The sequence below is a fragment of the Bidens hawaiensis genome, unplaced genomic scaffold (genome assembly GCF_021521415.1).
Source record: "Bidens hawaiensis isolate Kalapana, Puna unplaced genomic scaffold, B.hawaiensis_p1.1 tig00017854_1, whole genome shotgun sequence".
Taxonomy (NCBI): Eukaryota; Viridiplantae; Streptophyta; class Magnoliopsida; order Asterales; family Asteraceae; genus Bidens; species Bidens hawaiensis.
Window position 1 is genome coordinate 290,001 of NW_027492691.1, and position 19,677 is coordinate 309,677.

Below are 19,677 nucleotides of genomic sequence, written 5' to 3' on the forward strand. Positions count from 1 at the left end.
TACCGACCGGATTAAATCAATAAATTAGAAATTATAATGAATTGACTGAATTAAATCAATAAACTTCAATACTTTCTTTTAGGAATACATGATGTTTATGAGATGTTTGGACAAGATTCACAATGCGGATATAAGATTCTTTCCAATCGCAATACAATACATCAATCAAGCGAGTAAATAAGCTTTATAAGTAGATATCAAATTATTATAAATGGTATACGGTCTCAGAATCAGATTCAAATTAATTACGCCCACCACTTTTGGAAATGTTTTGATGGACCAGTGGCTACTCGAATCGCAAACACCAGGATTGTACATAAACTGGTTCAGACAGATTAAACTTGCAGCTCGAACCAAGAATGGCCCAGGATGTGTTAAGTGTCTCTCTTGGTTAATGCTTTTGAATGGTCAGTTACAGTAAATAACCAAAGAGACCAAGCCAACCGAAAGCTTCAATATTTCCGGTAGCAACAACGTTTTGCACGCTGGTCCAGTATGGTCTCGACATGACTGAAGACCCGACACAGTTGGACAAGTAACTTTTAGCTTCAATATTTCCGGTAGCAACAAGTTTTTGCACGCTGGTCCAGTATGGTCTCGACAAGACTGAAGACCCGACACAGTCGGACAAGTAACGTTTAACACATCTAAAAGGCAATAAACATGCAGTTGTCGAAGATTGTATAAATTTCATAGAAGATACACATTCAAAACTATCACTTCACATTAACCAAAAAGACAAAAGGGATCTCATTTCTGTCATCTCCCTAATCTTCTAATTTCATGTAATGTAAATACAAATCCTCATAATCCATACAAAACAAAAACCTACAGTTCATCATGGTCATCATCGTCTTCTGTTGAATCCGCACCCCCAGGTGCCCCACCCGACCTCTGATAAACAGCAGTCACAATCGGATTACAAACCGCCTCCACTTCCTTCAACTTCTCATCATAATCTTCCTTCTCAGCGGACTGGTTATCGTCCAACCATTCAAGTGCTTCTTTTGTTGCCTCTTCAATCTTCTCCTTTTCATCGGCCTCGAGCTTATCGGCCAACTTATCTTTGTCATTAATTTGATTCTTCATGTTGTACACATACGTTTCAAGGGCGTTACGCGCGTCGATCTTTTCTTTAACCTTTTTGTCCTCTTCTGCAAACTCTTCCGCTTCACGAACCATCCGCTCAATCTCTTCTTGGCTCAACCGACCCTTCTCGTTTGTGATCGTGATCTTTTCTGATTTACCAGACGCCTTGTCTTCCGCCTTCACGTTTAAGATACCATTGGCATCTACTTCAAACGTAACCTCAATTTGTGGAGTACCCCTGGATTAACAGAAACATAAAAAGAATTTGTCAAAGTTAATATTATTATACTAACACAAATTATAACTGTAACTATAACTATAACTACCTTGGGGCTGGAGGGATTCCGGTAAGATCAAAGGTTCCAAGAAGCCTGCAGTCCTTTGTAAGACTTCTTTCACCTTCATAGACCTTGATCGAGACGACGGTTTGCTGATCTTGGTATGTGGTGAAAACTTGAGATTTTTTGGTGGGGATGACAGTGTTTCTCGGGATCAATTTGGTCATCACGCCTCCAACAGTTTCAATACCGAGGGTAAGTGGGGCCACGTCCAAAAGAAGGATATCTTTAGTTTCCTCACCGCCTTCACCACTCAATATTCCTCCTTGAACCGCAGCACCAAAAGCAACAGCTTCATCAGGGTTCACGCCCTTGTTCGGTTCCTTGCCATCAAAGTAATCTTTAAGAAGTTGCTGAACCTTTGGGATTCTGGTACTTCCACCAACAAGAACAATCTCATCTATTTGCCGTTTCTCAAGACCCGCATCATCCATGGCCTTCTTCACGGGTCCCATGGTCTTTCTGAACAGGTCATTGTTTAACTCTTCGAAACGGGCTCGGGTCAACGGCTCAGAGAAATCCACACCGTCGAAAAGCGACTCAATCTCAACTCGGACCTGATGCTGGCTACTCAAGGCTCGCTTGGCTCGCTCGGCTTCACGCCTTAGCTTTCCGAGAGCTCGGTGGTCCTTGCTGATGTCTTTTCCGTGCTTCTTCTTGATCAACTTAATGAAGTATTCCATAATCCTTTGGTCAAAGTCCTCACCTAAAAAATAGAAACAATGGCGTGTTAGCATCGCGAACAATCACAGTTAGTTTGTTGGTTTTGGTTAGTTTGAAACTGAATGATCACCTCCAAGATGGGTATCTCCATTAGTGGCAAGAACCTCAAAGACACCGTTATCGATTGTCAAGATACTGACATCAAAAGTACCACCACCAAGGTCAAACACGAGAATGTTCTTCTCACCGCCTTTCTTGTCAAGACCATAAGCAATAGCAGCAGCGGTTGGCTCATTGATGATTCTGGCAACATTTAAACCAGCAATCACACCAGCATCCTTGGTTGCTTGCCTTTGTGCATCATTAAAGTAAGCTGCACAAAAAATCAAGAAATCAACAAACATGTTTTAAATGTACTTAACTACAGATCATGTAATTTGAAGTTTCCTAACCAGGAACTGTGACAACAGCATCCTTAATATTCTTCCCGAGAAACGCTTCGGCTGTCTCCTTCATTTTGGTAAGAATCATAGCACTAATCTCTTCAGGACTGAAGACTTTAGTCCCATCCTTGAGTGAAACTTGGATATACGGTTTACCGTCTTTGTTCACAATCTTGTAAGGGAAAAGCTTCATATCCCTCTGGACTTCTTTGTCCTCAAACCTGTGATAAAAGATTAAAAGCGTTTAAATAATGTAAATTGCAAACCAATATAATTTATAATTTGAAAATATATGCAAAGGCAGTAAACAAGATCATACTTTCTTCCTATAAGTCTCTTAACATCAAAGATGGTGCGTTCGGCATTTACAGCCGCCTGATTCTTTGCTGCCTCACCGATTAGCCTCTCGGTATCAGTGAAAGCCACCCATGATGGAGTGATACGGTTTCCTTGGTCGTTGGCTATGATTTCAACATGACCATTCTTATACACACCAACACAAGAATATGTAGTACCAAGATCAATCCCAATAACAGTTCCTAATTTGGTCGCTTCTTCTTTTGCGATTGAAATTGCAGATAGGCAACCTGTAACACATTATTGTTAGTTCCTAAACATGATCAATCTTGCAAACCAACAATTGAAAGAAAATGCATAACTGTATATTAATAATCAATTGTACATTATTTAAAACCCAAAATTGACATATTAAATCTTTTAATATGGTAACACTTAGTTTTGAAAGCATGAAGCATTTATAAAAGATACTTACTCAGCATATCAAATTCACAGATTAACTTTCTTAATTATCACATAACGAATCGTTTTCGTAATATCAGTACCACAAAACCTCGAATTTAAGCATATAAAAACCAAAACCCTCACAGTTCTCTCAGATCTGAAACCAAATCGGATCCAAACCACACCGACAACAAAAACGCATAGATTTTTAAACTAAGCATGCATTATTCACATCAATGCTAGATTCATACACAAAAACACATACCTGCAGCTATCTACAAGTTAATCAATTAACAAAAATCATACCAAATTCACCTATCAAACAATCAAGCATAATTATAACTTTCTTAATTGTCACATAACGAACCAAATTACCACAAACCCTAGAAATTAATTGTCACATAACGAACCAAATTACCACAAACCCTAGAAATTAAGCATATACAACATAAAACTCTTAACGAAACCGGATCCAACAGGCATTATTCAATTTACGCTACATAAACGAGCATACGTTAACTAAACGTATGTGTGTGTTCATGTAAATGTCCGTTTATTAAATAAACTAATATAAACGAGCTTCCGGCCTAACAGTTCATGAACAGCTCATGAATGTTCGATTCGAATACAGGCCTAAATTTGACATTAAACGATCAAGCAAATTACAAAATCAACACAAATTGATCAAAACAGTAGCAACAGAATCAAATCAATCAAAACAGTAGCAACAGAATCAAATCAATGGCTGAAAATTAACATTACCGATTAATACGATTGCCAAAACGACGCCGGATCGCCCCATGCTTCTTCACCGCCGTACGAACAAAGCCTAATAATAATACTCTGTGATATTATTTAGGGTTTGGGCTTTGTGAAATGAAAGGTTTTATTTTGTAAAAGAACTCTGTTCGTACAGTGGGTTATATAGTGGTGTCAGGTGTTGCCTACGTGGCATTTGTTCAAGTCTCTCGGGAAGACACTCAATTTCTTGTCATCGGTGCTCACGTGGACCAATCAAATTTCAGGTGTGAGTTTTATTAGCCAATGGGAATGAATGTAATGGTGTGTTGTACGTGGTGCTGTCTCATTGGGTTTGCCACCTCATAAAGGGTTGGTTAGTTTCTTAATTGCTAGTTTTAATCCCTAGAGTTTTAAGTATTACTACAAAGTACAAAGTTAAAAATGAAAATATTTTACATTTTAGTCTACTAATACTTTTATTTATTTATTTTATATATAAATAATTATTAATAGCTAAAAAGTTAAAAAGTACTAATTGAATTTAGGTTTTGTCTATTCTGTACCTTTTATTTGTCGTTTGTGAGTGATCTTAACGATAGTCGAAATTAAATGTGATTTTACGGTTTCGTTTGTGTGTGATCGTGAGCGTATCTGGAACTAAGAGTAACTTTGCGGTGCACTTTAAAGATATGAAAGGACAAATATGGGAAAATATTTCGAGCTAGATTTGCGCGTGGTGAATTAAATCATTTCTATCAGGAAAGTCGAATACTTATTCTGGAAACGTGTTTGATATTTCTATCAGGAAAGTCGGATACTTATTCTAGAAGCTTGTTCGATATAAATATGAAATTAATGTGGACATAACTTGCATGTTTAAGAACATGTTTTGGCGACCAGTGTAAAACTATTTCTAACAAAGTTACAATGCATCAAAACAGGCGCAAACAAGATTCTAATAACCTACATCGTCTATAGTATGACTAATTTTTTTTCATAAGGAAAGTGATTATACTTTGTTAATCAAATGATATCCTAATGAAAAACTCTAATACCTTCTTCTAGGAATACAATTATACTAAACCAAAAGAATTAATGTTGACAAGATTCACAACACATATATGAGACTTTTTTCGATGCATTACAATCAATTGAGCACGCAAATAAGATTGTTAATTACACTATGTACTCTTAATGTATTTTTGAGTGAATCATTACATAGTTTCATGAACCATGTTGACATTTTGGAATATTTAACCATTAGTCGATATCTAACTATTATAAACAGTATATGTCACTTTAGGATTTTAAACATACATAACGAGCATATAATACATTTACAATTTACATCAAATTTTTGCACAATGTGCGTGCATGCACACGGGAAAGACATTCGTAAGGTCTTTTGTGCATGTTGCATGCAACTTTTGGTTAAGATGAATCACAAGATGAATTTAACATAAGAACCTACAACGTTTCCAGTAAAGACTAATATTTTCATAAGGATGGTGATTACATGTGGTTATTTAAATTATCGCTATCGAAAATCTCTATACTTTCTTGTATGAATGCATTTACTATAAACATAAGAAATTAATGCACTCATAAGATGTATGTTTATGTACATGTTTGGCTAATATTCAAACGGCAAATATGATATTCTTTTCAATCGGATTATGATACATAGACCAAGGCGAAAACAAGATTTTAGTTCAACCAGATCGCTTAATGTACCATTTAAGTGAATCATTACATCGTTTCGTGTGTCATCATGATGTTTCGGAGTTTTACCAACCATAATCTAATTTCTAAATACTATAAATAATTTACATAAGTCATTTTAAGATTTAAAGTCGTGTATTCAACTTACTTCTATCATGTTTTAACCATCTACATAAAAATTTACATAAAATTCTGCACGTATATTTTCAAGGACATTTATACGATTTCTTGTCTCTCACATATAACTTTCGGTTAAAGTGAACCGTGAACGGAAGTTAACCTATGAACCTTCATCATTTATGGTGAAGGCCAATATTTTCGTACGGATGGTAGTTACAAGTCATTATTTAAATCATCTTCTACCAAAGAACTTTAATACGTACTTTCTTCTAGGAATACATTTGTAACAAACTTAAGGAATTTTATGCACACACAACATGAACGTTTTTATGAAATTGTTTGATCTAGATTCACAAGGCGGATGAGATTTTGTCCAATTAAGTCAAAATACACCAATCAAGGGCGCAATCAAAGCTTATAAAAATCTACATTGTTTACAGTACGGCTAATACTTTTGTCCATGGTGATTACACTTCCTTTAATTAAATCGTATACTGATGAAAAGTGGTGATATTTTCATCGGAATACGTTTGTTCTAAACCTAATTAGCATTTAATGTGAATACAACATACGTTTTATTAAGATTTCTTGACAAGATTCACACAACAAATATAAGGATATTTCCAATCATATTACAATACATTCTTTAAGGCGCAAACAAGCTTTCTAACGCTCAATGTACAATTTGATTCAATCATTACGTGGTATCACGAACCACTACGAAGTTTTAGAGTCTTAGCAGTCAGCAAGTCATAAGTTAGCATTTAAATACCATAATGTATTAACATGTCACTTATTCACGTACTTTACATTGATATCCACACATATATTTGTGAAGGTCATTCATGAGATTTACTGTGTATGGCTTTTATAAGTTCTGGTTAAAGTGAATCGTGAGAGGAATTATCCTAAGCTAATATTTTCATCAGGCTGCTAATTACACTTTGTTATTAAAATAATTTTTCTATTGAAAAGATTCAATACTTTATTCTAGAAATACATTTGTTATAAACCCGAGGTTAATGCGGACACAAGATGCATGGTTACGAACATGTTTTGACAAGATTCACATAACGAATATAAGAGTCCTTTTCAATCAAGTTACAATATATATAAAGATGTGCAAACTAAGTTATTAATTACCTCATGTGTGCTTAAGGTACTGTTCGAGTGATCATTACTACGTTTCATGAACAATTATGACGTTTTGTTAAGAGTTTTAACAACAAAAGCTGATTTGTAACTATTATACATGGCACTCATAGATTATTTTGGGATTTAAAAATCGCATATTCAAAATACTTCTAATATGCTTTGATCATTTACATACATATATTTTACATCAAATTTCGAATATATATTTGCAAGGGCGTTCATGTGATGTCTTTTGTGTCCTAAATAGCCTTTAGTCAAGGTGAATAGCGGGAGGAATTTAGAATAATAACATACATTGTTATAGTAGAGACTAGAGACTAACGTTTTCGTAAGAATGGTTTTTATACGTCATTATTTAAAGAGTAATTTACACAAATGGTCCATATGATTTGGGATAAATTTTGGATTTGGCATATAAGTTTTAAATTTTACGATTTGGTCCATGTGAACCTTGTTTGCTTTCAAAGATAACCCCTGGATCAAGTGAGATTACTATTTTGTCATTTTAGCAACTGTACTTCAACTCATCGACTGTTTTACACCTTTAAATTTGTAATTTAACCCATGTTTATTTATTGTTATTATTTAGTATGCTACATTATATTGCATTGCATCACATTATATCATATTAGATCATATCGTATCATATCATATCGTATCATACTGTATCATATCATATCATACCATACCAAATCATAGCGTATCATATCATATTATACCAAATCATATCATATCGTATCGTACTACTATCGCATATTATACATTTCATCACATCACATCATATCATATCATATCATATTATATCAAATTTTGATGGTAATAAGAAACAAACAAATTCAAAGTGGAAAAAATCATCATAAGGCGATTAGATTTAAAATAACTAGTCTCCCTTTCAAAATTGGACCAGGCTCTGAGCCTTGACTTCATTATGAATGACTTTGGGCCTGACCCGGTGTTTAATTGGGGTGAATTATATGTGGGCCTTTTAGACTTACCTATATTTAAATCTTTTTTTTTTCTTTTTTATGTCGCATCACTAATTATTCTCGTATCTTCTGTCTTTATTCACAATTATTAGAACCCACTTCCAATGAATGCAGACGAGCCTTAATAAAGTAACACATCCATACCTTTTAGTCACATAATATGAAATCTAACGAAAAGGAATTATATGTTCTTTTTGTTAGGTGAGCTTTTTTGACATATTCGCGATAATATAAGTTAGTACACCCTTGCTTTAAAGTTTTTTCTTATATTTCATCTATCTCCAAATTTTAGGGACTTTGTGAAGTGATTCTCTAAATTATATAGATTCAATATTCACCATATCCATAACTAAGTGTGGATCATGGGCGTGAATATACTTAAATGGGCGTGCCATATGTTAAAAAAACAACCCTACGCCTAAACGGACATACCTGCACTGGGACATATGCCAGAAATAGAAACCAAGGGTGATGTGGGATGGGTTGGCGTATCGTACACCGGAATCCCATATAATTTTGTAATTTGTTTTATAATTAGATCTTCAACTAAGATTCCCATAATATTGTAATTTGTTTTATAATTAGATCTTCAACTACGGTTCTTATCTGTACTAATACTAACTAGTAATAAATGTGTATTTTTTGGTGAGCCTCCTCAATAATTGTAGAAGGTGCAACTCCTATGTTAGGTCTAACTAATCTTTTGTAAAGGTTTTTTTTTTTTTTTTTTTGACAGAATTACAAATTTTGTCCTTTAAAATAAGACGAATTACGGTTCGTGTCCTTTTCTAAGTTTCCTTGCAGGCGGTGTACTTTAAACTTTTTTTTCCTACAAGTTTTGTCCTTTACGCTAACTGGGTTAGAAAAACTCAGTTAAATCTCATCACGTGAGAAGCATGTGAGGGTAGTTTTGTCTTTTTGCCTACCCAACAACTTCTTCTTCTGTTTCTGTATCTATTAACCCTACCGACCAACCACCATGCCAGAATCGCCGCCACCATCATCACCATGCCTGAACACCACCCAATGTCGGAAACTGTCGTCACTAACAACTCCGGCCACAAAACCGTCTACCGAAATCTCCGGCGGACCTGCAACAGCGTCACCGCCATCTCTGATATAGGGATTAAAAGTTAAAACGCACCATCAGAAGCTTCAATCGACTCAAGTTTTCGGATTAAAACCTGCAACAGTACCGCCACCATCTAATCATCGGTGATTCCAGGACCCGATTCCAGTTAACTTGATTACTTGGAACTCGAATACAATCGGGTTTCGTTACTCATAGGATTCGATTACAATCCCAGAACCCGATTACCTTCCAAACTCGAACACAACAGTGGATTCGATTACAATCGGACACCGAAACAGTGGATTCGATTACCTTCCAAACTCGAACACAACAGTGGATTCGATTACAATCGGACACCGATTACGTTATACATCGATTACAACTACCAGTCGCTTACAATCGGGGTTCGATTACTTTCACTATAACTTGATTACAAAGAAACTCGATTACAATTGGATCCAGATGCGAACAACTCGAATACAAGAATCGATTACACTGAGTTCGTTCCCATTACCCTTCGAATACATTTGAGACTCGATTACACTGTTACACCCGATTACATTGTAATCGATTTTAGAGAGACTCGATTTCTTGGAGCTGCTGTAGGGAATTAGTAAAGAACAAAAAAATCAGATGATTATGAAAAATATGAGCAATATAATCCTACTTGCAGTAGCAGCCAATTTCAAAATCACAGCCAAAGTCAAAATAATGAGGTTTCTTGGTGTTTTAAGAAATTAAGGGGTAGGATTTACACAATGGCCAAATATCAAAATTACAAATTTAGTTTATTACACAAATAGTCCTTAATGGGTAAAAAGACAAAAATGCCCTCACATGCGTCTCACGTGAGGGCATTTAACTGAGTTTTTCTAACCCAGTTAGCGTAAAGGACAAAACTTGTAGGAAAAAAAAGTTTAAAGTACACCGCCTGCAAGGAAACTTAGAAAAGGACACGAACCGTAATTCGTCTTATTTTAAAGGACAAAATTTGTAATTCTGTCTTTTTTTTTTTTAGTTAACTAACTTTAATGATCAAACTTGAGTAGTTATCATCAAGGCTGTTTTTAGCATGTGCAAGGTGTGTAGTTTTACAGAACCCCCTAATTCAGAGGGCCCATAATTTTTTTAAAATTATATGTATATATTGCATATAATTTATTTCATAAAAAGTCTAACAAAAACTGATTTTCAACGAAAGGTTAGAAGGCCACTGCTCATATGGTTAGTGGCGAAGCTTGGACTAAGACACCGGGAGGGCCGGACTCAAAATGTATACAAAAATTCACAAATGATGGGGGGCCGGACTCAAATTTTCGGGCGAAAACGTCTAAATTTACACTATGCATAAAAAATTCGGACGAAAACAAGTAAATTTACACTGCTACGCGAAAAAACCGGGGGGGGGGGAGGGGGCGGGGCGGGGCCTCCCCCGGCCCTAAGTAAGCTTCGCCATTGCATACTGTTATTTAAAACAACTAAAAAGAGTATGTAATATGAAGGAAAACTTAATGGACTGACACTGATGCTAGGAGAGCTTTCAATTTCAAGTAACTATCTAAAATAAATTATTGTTGCTATAATAGTATTGTTTTGTTTATTGTTATCGCACTCATCGTTCCATTGGTATATAGAAGTTTATATCAGGGGCCCATTATCTTTACTCGCACAGGCCCATGAGGGACACATTCTCAGAGACGTCCCTGGTTATTATTGTAGGAAAAGTAGGAGTTACTTACTAAAACAATATTGAAACTTAGTTATTATTTTGTATATTTATTCTTTTTATTTTCTTCTAAATTAGTGTTAGTTTAACAAAATCGCTTAAATAATCCTATGATATACGAATACTATTAGTTGCTAAAATGTTTGTATTTCGTTTGAACATGCAAGTTTAATTAGACTCGATTCTCATTTTCCATGAACTCCACACTGATCTCTTTCGTCTCTTTCTCAACATTCAAGCTATCGTACCTGTATATTGTGCTCATCCTCTTCGAGGTCGTACATGGTTAAACATCATGCGTGCTACATTTAACTGGGTGATAATGATTCGATGATCAAGAATATTAAAGTGCAGTTCGATGATCTCGTGTTAGGGACTAATCTTCATATACAAATATCATCGACAATATCCAAGAAATACAAAATTACATATATTTGTTTAGAACAAAGTTAACTTGGTGATAATGATGTCTCTCCCAAACAATAGCACTTAGAATGATATGATAGTGATACATATTTATTGTTAAAAATATAGAAAGAGATAATTTATCCAATTCGCTTCCGAAACAACTTAAATATTTCATTTATGCCACTTCAACAAACAATCAATCTCCAACATGAGGAAATGATAAGAAGTTACTTTATGTTATCGAGTGTTATTAAAAGAAATAGCAAAAATAAAGAAAAAGATGCTTTTATTTATGACAGAATTACAAATTTTGTCCTTTAAAATAAGACGAATTACGGTTCGTGTCCTTTGTTAAGTTTCCTTGCAGGCGGTGTACTTTAAACATTTTTTTCCTACACGTTATGTCCTTTACGCTAACTGGGTTAGAAAAACTCAGTTAAGTATGACATGTGCCAGACATGTGATGGGCATAATTGTAATTTTAGTGTATCTTTAAATTAAAAAAAAAAGAAAATATATATACTCCCCTCCTTTCTCTCTTCTTTCTCTCTAAGCCACCACCATCACCATAAACTCCGGCCACCATAAACTCCGGCCACCGCAAACGATCCCTATCACCCGAACCCGACCCATCCTTTTCCAAAACCCGTATCCCTATCACCCGAACCCGACCCATGATAAAAACTGAAAGTGACGTTACTGGTATAATTATGTATGGAAGAAATCAAAAAATCATTCATAATTACTTAAATTGCCCCTTGAAACTTTTAACTTCCATGGCCACAATAATTATACAACCGGTAACTTCACCGCAATAATAATCACCTTGAATCAAGAAGATAAATCAACAAAACAAAACAGTAATACACGTATACCTAAATCAACCATAACCTATTCAATTTCAAATCTTTGTAAACAAAAACCCTAAATCACCTGCAATAGCTAGTGATAAAAGCGAGACTTCTGGCTCCGAATCCTTCTGCGTCCATCAAGTCGCTCCATATACAAACCATTGATATATACAAATCTGGCTGGAGTTGGATGAAACCGTAAATGCAACTGTAAAATTCTTAATTGTGATGAAGCCACGTGTCTGATTAACATGAAATGAAAATTAAAGAGAAGGGCTACCGCCACACACCAACCAACACTTGTAACTCCGGCCAAATTCCGGCCACCGCCAGCCACCGTCACAAATTCCGGCCACCAGAAACAACCACACCACCATATCACAGGCGATAACAGCTCCCACCCACCACATCATTACCACGCCGACATCGCCGCCACCTAGGGTTCCACGGAAGAACCCGACGGCGACGATCAACAATGATGAAGAGATACAAGGTTACCTTGCCCCATCGGAGAACACCATCGCCAATGACTCAGACCACCGTAGGTAACACTCATCGCTTCAGCAGACAACCACCACAACCGCCACCTAGGGTTCTGATAGGGAACCCGGTAACAAATCTGAGATCCCGGTAACAAATTTGAGATCCGGTAGCTGTGGGTTCTGTTGGTTGGTGTGTGGCGGTAGCTGTGGGTTCTGATAGGGAACCCGGTAACAAATCTGAGATCCGGGTTAATATTTTAGGGTTTCGTGGTCGATTTAAAAAGTTTGGGCTTCGTGGTGGCAGTTGCAGGTGTTGGCTGTTGTGTAGTGGTGGTTGCGGTATGGTGGTGTGGTTGTTTCTGGTGGCCGGAATTTGTGACGGTGGCTGGCGGTGGCCGATTTAAGAAAGTATGGTTTTGTGGTGGCAGTTACAAGTGTTGGTTGGTGTGTGGCGGTAGCTGTGGGTTTGGGCTTCATGGTGGCCGGAGTTTTGGAAAAGGATGGGTCGGGTTCGGGTGATAGGGATCGTTTGCGGTGGCCGGAGTTTATGGTGGCCGGAGTTTATAGTGATGGTGGTGGCTTAGAGAGAAAGAAGAGAGAAAGGAGGGGAGTATATATATTTTCTTTTTTTTTTAATTTAAAGATACACTAAAATTACAATTATGCCCATCACATGTCTGGCACATGTCATACTTAACTGAGTTTTTCTAACCCAGTTAGCGTAAAGGACATAACGTGTAGGAAAAAAATATTTAAAGTACACCGCCTGCAAGGAAACTTAACAAAGGACACGAACCGTAATTCGTCTTATTTTAAAGGACAAAATTTGTAATTCTGTCTTTATTTATTGTTAAAGGAAAAATGTAAAGGAGTGTTTTTAAGGTGGTTTCCTTTAAATAAATTCCTTCTAAAATGGAAGGAAAAGAAAAAATATAATTTAGAAAACATTTTAGATAATTAAAGAATCAACTTTTAAACACTAAAACTAATTAAACTGCTATATATGTTGTGTTTCATTAAAGAAAAAAAAAAGCATGTTCCAAATATTTATATATTTTAAGGGAATTTGCAATTGAGTGTTTTAAAGGTGGTTTACTTGAAAAAAAAGAAAAAAAAATCTCTTTTTAAAATTGAGAGAAGAAAAAGAATATAACTAAAAAAAAACATTTAAATGATAAATGAGTTGACCTTTTAAACTCTAAAACTATCATATATTACCTACTTAAGACATTTATTAAAAAAAATATTAATTCCCATTTTTCTTATAATTCAGTTTAGAGTTGCTAAACGAGCATTATAGTTGAACAGTGGTGTTCTAGACATAAAATTCAGGGTATCCAAAAAAAATTTACTTGCCATCTTTAGTTCCATATTTATCTAACCAATTTCATAAGAAATTCCAATGAGTTCTGTCCAACCAAACACCACCAATTAAACTATCATGTATTACCTACTATAAACATTATAAAAAAATATATTTGTCACACCCCGTTAAACGAATTGCGGAAGCGTAAAACGGAAATGCAACAGATACAACTGGTATCAAATACATTGTTCAGAACCCAGTAACAAATCTGAGATCCCGGTAACAAATTTGAGATCCGGTAGCTGTGGGTTCTGTTGGTTGGTGTGTGGCGGTAGCTGTGGGTTCTGATAGGGAACCCGGTAACAAATCTGAGATCCGGGTTAATATTTTAGGGTTTCGTGGTCGATTTAAAAAGTTTGGGCTTCGTGGTGGCAGTTGCAGGTGTTGGCTGTTGTGTAGTGGTGGTTGCGGTATGGTGGTGTGGTTGTTTCTGGTGGCCGGAATTTGTGACGGTGGCTGGCGGTGGCCGATTTAAGAAAGTATGGTTTTGTGGTGGCAGTTACAAGTGTTGGTTGGTGTGTGGCGGTAGCTGTGGGTTTGGGCTTCATGGTGGCCGGAGTTTTGGAAAAGGATGGGTCGGGTTCGGGTGATAGGGATCGTTTGCGGTGGCCGGAGTTTATGGTGGCCGGAGTTTATAGTGATGGTGGTGGCTTAGAGAGAAAGAAGAGAGAAAGGAGGGGAGTATATATATTTTCTTTTTTTTTTAATTTAAAGATACACTAAAATTACAATTATGCCCATCACATGTCTGGCACATGTCATACTTAACTGAGTTTTTCTAACCCAGTTAGCGTAAAGGACATAACGTGTAGGAAAAAAATATTTAAAGTACACCGCCTGCAAGGAAACTTAACAAAGGACACGAACCGTAATTCGTCTTATTTTAAAGGACAAAATTTGTAATTCTGTCTTTATTTATTGTTAAAGGAAAAATGTAAAGGAGTGTTTTTAAGGTGGTTTCCTTTAAATAAATTCCTTCTAAAATGGAAGGAAAAGAAAAAATATAATTTAGAAAACATTTTAGATAATTAAAGAATCAACTTTTAAACACTAAAACTAATTAAACTGCTATATATGTTGTGTTTCATTAAAGAAAAAAAAAAGCATGTTCCAAATATTTATATATTTTAAGGGAATTTGCAATTGAGTGTTTTAAAGGTGGTTTACTTGAAAAAAAAGAAAAAAAAATCTCTTTTTAAAATTGAGAGAAGAAAAAGAATATAACTAAAAAAAAACATTTAAATGATAAATGAGTTGACCTTTTAAACTCTAAAACTATCATATATTACCTACTTAAGACATTTATTAAAAAAAATATTAATTCCCATTTTTCTTATAATTCAGTTTAGAGTTGCTAAACGAGCATTATAGTTGAACAGTGGTGTTCTAGACATAAAATTCAGGGTATCCAAAAAAAATTTACTTGCCATCTTTAGTTCCATATTTATCTAACCAATTTCATAAGAAATTCCAATGAGTTCTGTCCAACCAAACACCACCAATTAAACTATCATGTATTACCTACTATAAACATTATAAAAAAATATATTTGTCACACCCCGTTAAACGAATTGCGGAAGCGTAAAACGGAAATGCAACAGATACAACTGGTATCAAATACATTGTTCATAAAGAAACATTACTAACTAATTTACAATATATTACATCGTTCTACTCTCTTTTACAAACTAGGTGATACAATCAAACCGGTTCTTCAATTACTTTATTTCTAACTCAAATGCCCACGACATCGATCATCAGTCAGACACGTAACGCACAGGAAATTACTTCTCATATCTGATTACCTGTAAAGCATGTTAAAACAGGTCAACTACGAATAGTTGGTGAGTTTCATAAGTTTAACGAAATCAGTTCTGCGTACCACACAGTCATCATTTGTATGTACGCACGTATGTAAAAATATGTATTTACGTTTGTATAAATATGTACAGCCATATCCTTGTGTGTGCATATGCGCACATGTAAGTTTATAATATGAATTCGAAATTTTGGTAAAATCGTGATTGTTTGTTCGTACTACCTGTTTCCAATTTTCGTGTTTAACCAACCACTGTGGACCCCCTTCCTCCCACAACGGTTCCACATAAACTCAACCACTGTGGCCCCCCTTCCGCCTACAACGGTTCCGCGTTAACATCAACCACTGTGGTCCCCCTTCCACCCACAATGATTCCACGTAAACTCAAACATTATATAGTGTACACGCAAATAATTAGTATATCTACACATAGTATTTCCTACGGCTAATCACTTAGCATGTATATATAGACACATATACACATATAGTATTTATCACGTATCACCAAATACTGTGGCTCCCCATCCGCCCACAATACGCATAATCACATTATTTTCTTAACATTCATGTCATAATCAAGTTAGTTCGTTTAATAAGTTGCAGCAGAACTTGGCTCATAGGGAATACTCAACTTTAGTTTATAAGTTGCAGCAGAACTTGGCTCATAGGCCATACTCAACTTTAGTTTAGTAAGTTGCAGCAGAACTTGGCTCGTAGGCCATACTTAACTTTAGTTTATAAGTTGCAGCAGAACTTGGCTCGTAGGTCATACTCAACTTTAGTTTATAAGTTGCAGCAGAACTTGGCTCATAGGCCATACTCAACTTTAGTTTAGTACTATTGTGCCCCCCCCCCCCCCCGCCCTTCCACCCACAATAGCCCCATGGTCATTACAGACCACGTTATTTCCTCAACCTGTTGTGTTTAGCATTATATAGCGTATTTGTATAAACAGGTTGTCACGTATGATTTCATTATGTTTTGGCATTCGTAGTGTTTCCATTTAATATATCAATCACGATAATAATCACCTTTCCTCAGCACGTAGTTTATCATTATGTTTGTATGAATTTTTCATATATGAAGGTTCAGGTATTTTTCGTTCTGAACCGTTTTCAGATAGATAATGCATATGAACATGCTTTTCACCCCAAAAGTTTGTAAAGGTTTGAAAAGAGGGGTTATGAAACTCACCGTTTTGTAGGCACTCAGTGCGAGATCAGCACGGGGTTCGTTTCCCTTGCTATCACTTAGTCCCTATAGTCCATATTATAATAATATTAATATTTTAATATTATTATAATCTTAGTACTAAACTGGGCTGTATAACTAATTTGGGTATAACTGGAACACCCAGAAAGTGACAATAGGCTTAGGTTGTGATGTTGTTCAATGTCTAATACTTAAAACCGAACTTGGCTCAGATTCCCGTTTTCCCAGCTGGGCCAAGTTGTTCGTTTACGCGTTCAGAAAATAGTTATGGGAAAATAGGCTTGGGTAAATGTATTGGTTAATAAAATGATTAAGTTATAAAGAAGGATCACATACTGGGGTCCCGGATTAGTCACGGTGCCCGTTTCCGTTTATTCAGTTTGATTTGAGAAGAAACGCGCACAATCCACCCGGATTGTCTAGATTTCTCATAGAAAAGTTCGTTTTTACTTAATTAATCCGAAAATATGATTTTTGATCACTCTTGGTGTTTTGATATTCCCGCAGGTTCGCTAGTCGCGAACTTGCCGGTTTTTATAAAAACTGAATTTGTTTAATCTTTAAATTAGCATAATTAATTAACCGTTAATTATTAAATTATGAAAATTTAACCACATATCAATTAAAATATGTAGATTTTTATAAAAATATTTATGTAATTATTTACTGATTTATTAATTTATAAAAATTCATTTTGTCAGCTATATTTCGCCTGAAAATCGTCCGTTTACCCCAAACAATTTCCAAAAATTCCACAAAAATTCTTGAATACTAAAATCATGTCTCAAAACAATCTATATCAATTCCAGAATGTAAAAAGCCTGTTCAATATTCTTTTCGGCCCAAATTCGGCTATAAAAATTCGCACAGACGCATATGTAAAAAACACCTTTAGACTTCTCCAAATGATCTCAAAATTAATATGTGATCAAAATACATCAAATATGAGTTCTCAGAAAAATTTCATAATTTTTGAAGTATTTTAGCTATTTTTCCCTAATAAACGTCCCTGATTTGGAGAAGTAATTCTTTTCGGTAAAAATTTCATAATTTTTGAATTGGGACGTTTATTAGGGAAAAATTTCATAATTTTTGAAGTAATTCTAGCTAAATATTTGGCGAATTTATTTTAGCTATTTTTGGCGAATTTATTTTAGCTATTTTTGGCGAATTTATTTTAGCTATTTTTGGCGAATTTATTTTAGCTATTTTTGGCGAATTTATTTGGTAAAAATTACCATGTCAATAAGTCATATTTGATGTCAATATTTGGTAAAAATTATAAGTAAAAATAGCTAAAATATGGTATTTTAGCTAAAATTTGGCGAATTTATTACCGAAAAGAATTACTTCAAAAATAGCTAAAATAAATTCGTCAATAAGTCCCTGTTCAAATTTCATAATTTTTGAAGTATTTTAGCTAAAATATTTGGTATTTTAGCTATTTTTCCCTAATAAACGTCCCAATTTATTACCGAAAAGAATTACTTCAAAAATATTTAGCTATTTAGCTATTTTTGAAGTAATTCTTTTCGGTAATAAATTCGCCAAATATTCTCGGATGGTCGAAAAATTACCAAATTTGAACAGGGACTTATTGACATGGTCCCTGATTTCCCTGAAAAATTTCAAGTCCTAAAAATATGCACATCACAACCTTAACCTAAATAGCCCGTAAGCGAGTGTTTCGGTATTACTTTAGCGGTTTTGGTTCGTTTCCGCCTTTCTAATCAACTTTTCAAGCTCTTGTGCTCCTATGTAAGCTAGGTACAGGTCCTATATCACAAACTAAGCAATTTTTCATCAACATAGCAGCCCTTAACTTAGGTTTTCGGCTAGTGCACAAAAACGAACTTTTGAACCGTAAAAACGCCGTTTCAACCCTTTCATCCGTGTTTATGGCCAAAAAAAACTATCAAAACAGGTTCCTTACCGTGTTTATGATCAAAACATGTTTATGGACCATTTTTAGGATTTTTACACGGTTAAGAATGATTTTTAGTAACCAAGACATGTTTTTATGGTATTAAACGAGTTTAAACAAGTACAAAAGCTACTTATTTAAGCTCCTTACCTTAGGGTTTGAAGGTTTTCTGGCTGGAGCAGAACTTGTGTCCAGAATTCTCATGAAAAATATATCACAAAATATCTTAAAACTTGTTTAAATATGAAAAGGGTTTAAGGGGGAAAAGTCTTCTTTGGCGGGCTGGGCTTGTTGGGCCCTCTTTTGGGCCCATTTAGCCCACTTTTCTCAATTTACGTGCCCGAACGTGAAATGCCGAGTCCAAATTTATTTCGGGTTCGGTGTTTGGCGACAAAAATATATCGGGTGCGACAAACGGAGCGAAAACGAGTGTTTTTCAGCTAGTTTTGTGTAAAATTATAAAAACATACCATACGTTTGTATAAATCGAAAATATTTTCACGGATCGCTTAAAACATTTCAAATAAGTGTTTGGTAAGTCTTTTTCGGCTTAACGGATGATACAATGCTTGGTTTGTAACTATCTTTCGCGTTTAAGTCCATAGCGGGTAGTTAAACGAACATGTTTTCGTTTAACTAGTTTGCTATCATACTAAGGCCTTAATATCAGTATGTTGGCTTATAATAGACATATATCTCGTATAGATGGCCCCTCAGGATATCTGGGTCATAACCAGACCCGTTTGGTTATTTGTTTGTTCGTTACGCAATAAGCGGTTAAATGCTTATTCGAGTTTGTAAGTACTAATGTGTACTCGG

General features: G+C 35.3%; 1 protein-coding gene across 1 annotated transcript; it reads right to left on the minus strand.

The window, feature by feature from the left end:
- Positions 1–828: 828 nt before the first annotated feature.
- On the minus strand, positions 829–9,203 carry LOC143554800 (luminal-binding protein-like). The gene is made up of 8 exons (XM_077044480.1): positions 9,143–9,203; positions 8,966–9,089; positions 4,037–4,080; positions 2,853–3,120; positions 2,543–2,754; positions 2,221–2,463; positions 1,416–2,133; positions 829–1,327 (listed from the first exon to the last, which is right to left on the minus strand). Exons 1-8 carry the CDS (start codon positions 9,201–9,203, stop codon positions 829–831), a joined length of 2,169 nt encoding a protein of 722 aa, XP_076900595.1.
- Positions 9,204–19,677: the final 10,474 nt, after the last annotated feature.

What these genes read in the sequence shown, in the direction of transcription:
- LOC143554800 (XM_077044480.1), bottom strand. Translation starts at nt 9,203, where the DNA reads ATGGTGGCGGTACTGTTGCAGGTTTTAATCCGAAAACTTGAGTCGATT. An exon ending in TCTGGCATGGTGGTTGGTCG is followed by an intron (nt 4,081 to 8,965) that starts GTAGGGTTAATA and finishes ACGGCGGTGAAG; the next exon opens with AAGCATGGGGCGATCCGGCG. An exon ending in AAGAGACTTATAGGAAGAAA is followed by an intron (nt 2,755 to 2,852) that starts GTATGATCTTGT and finishes CTTTTATCACAG; the next exon opens with GTTTGAGGACAAAGAAGTCC.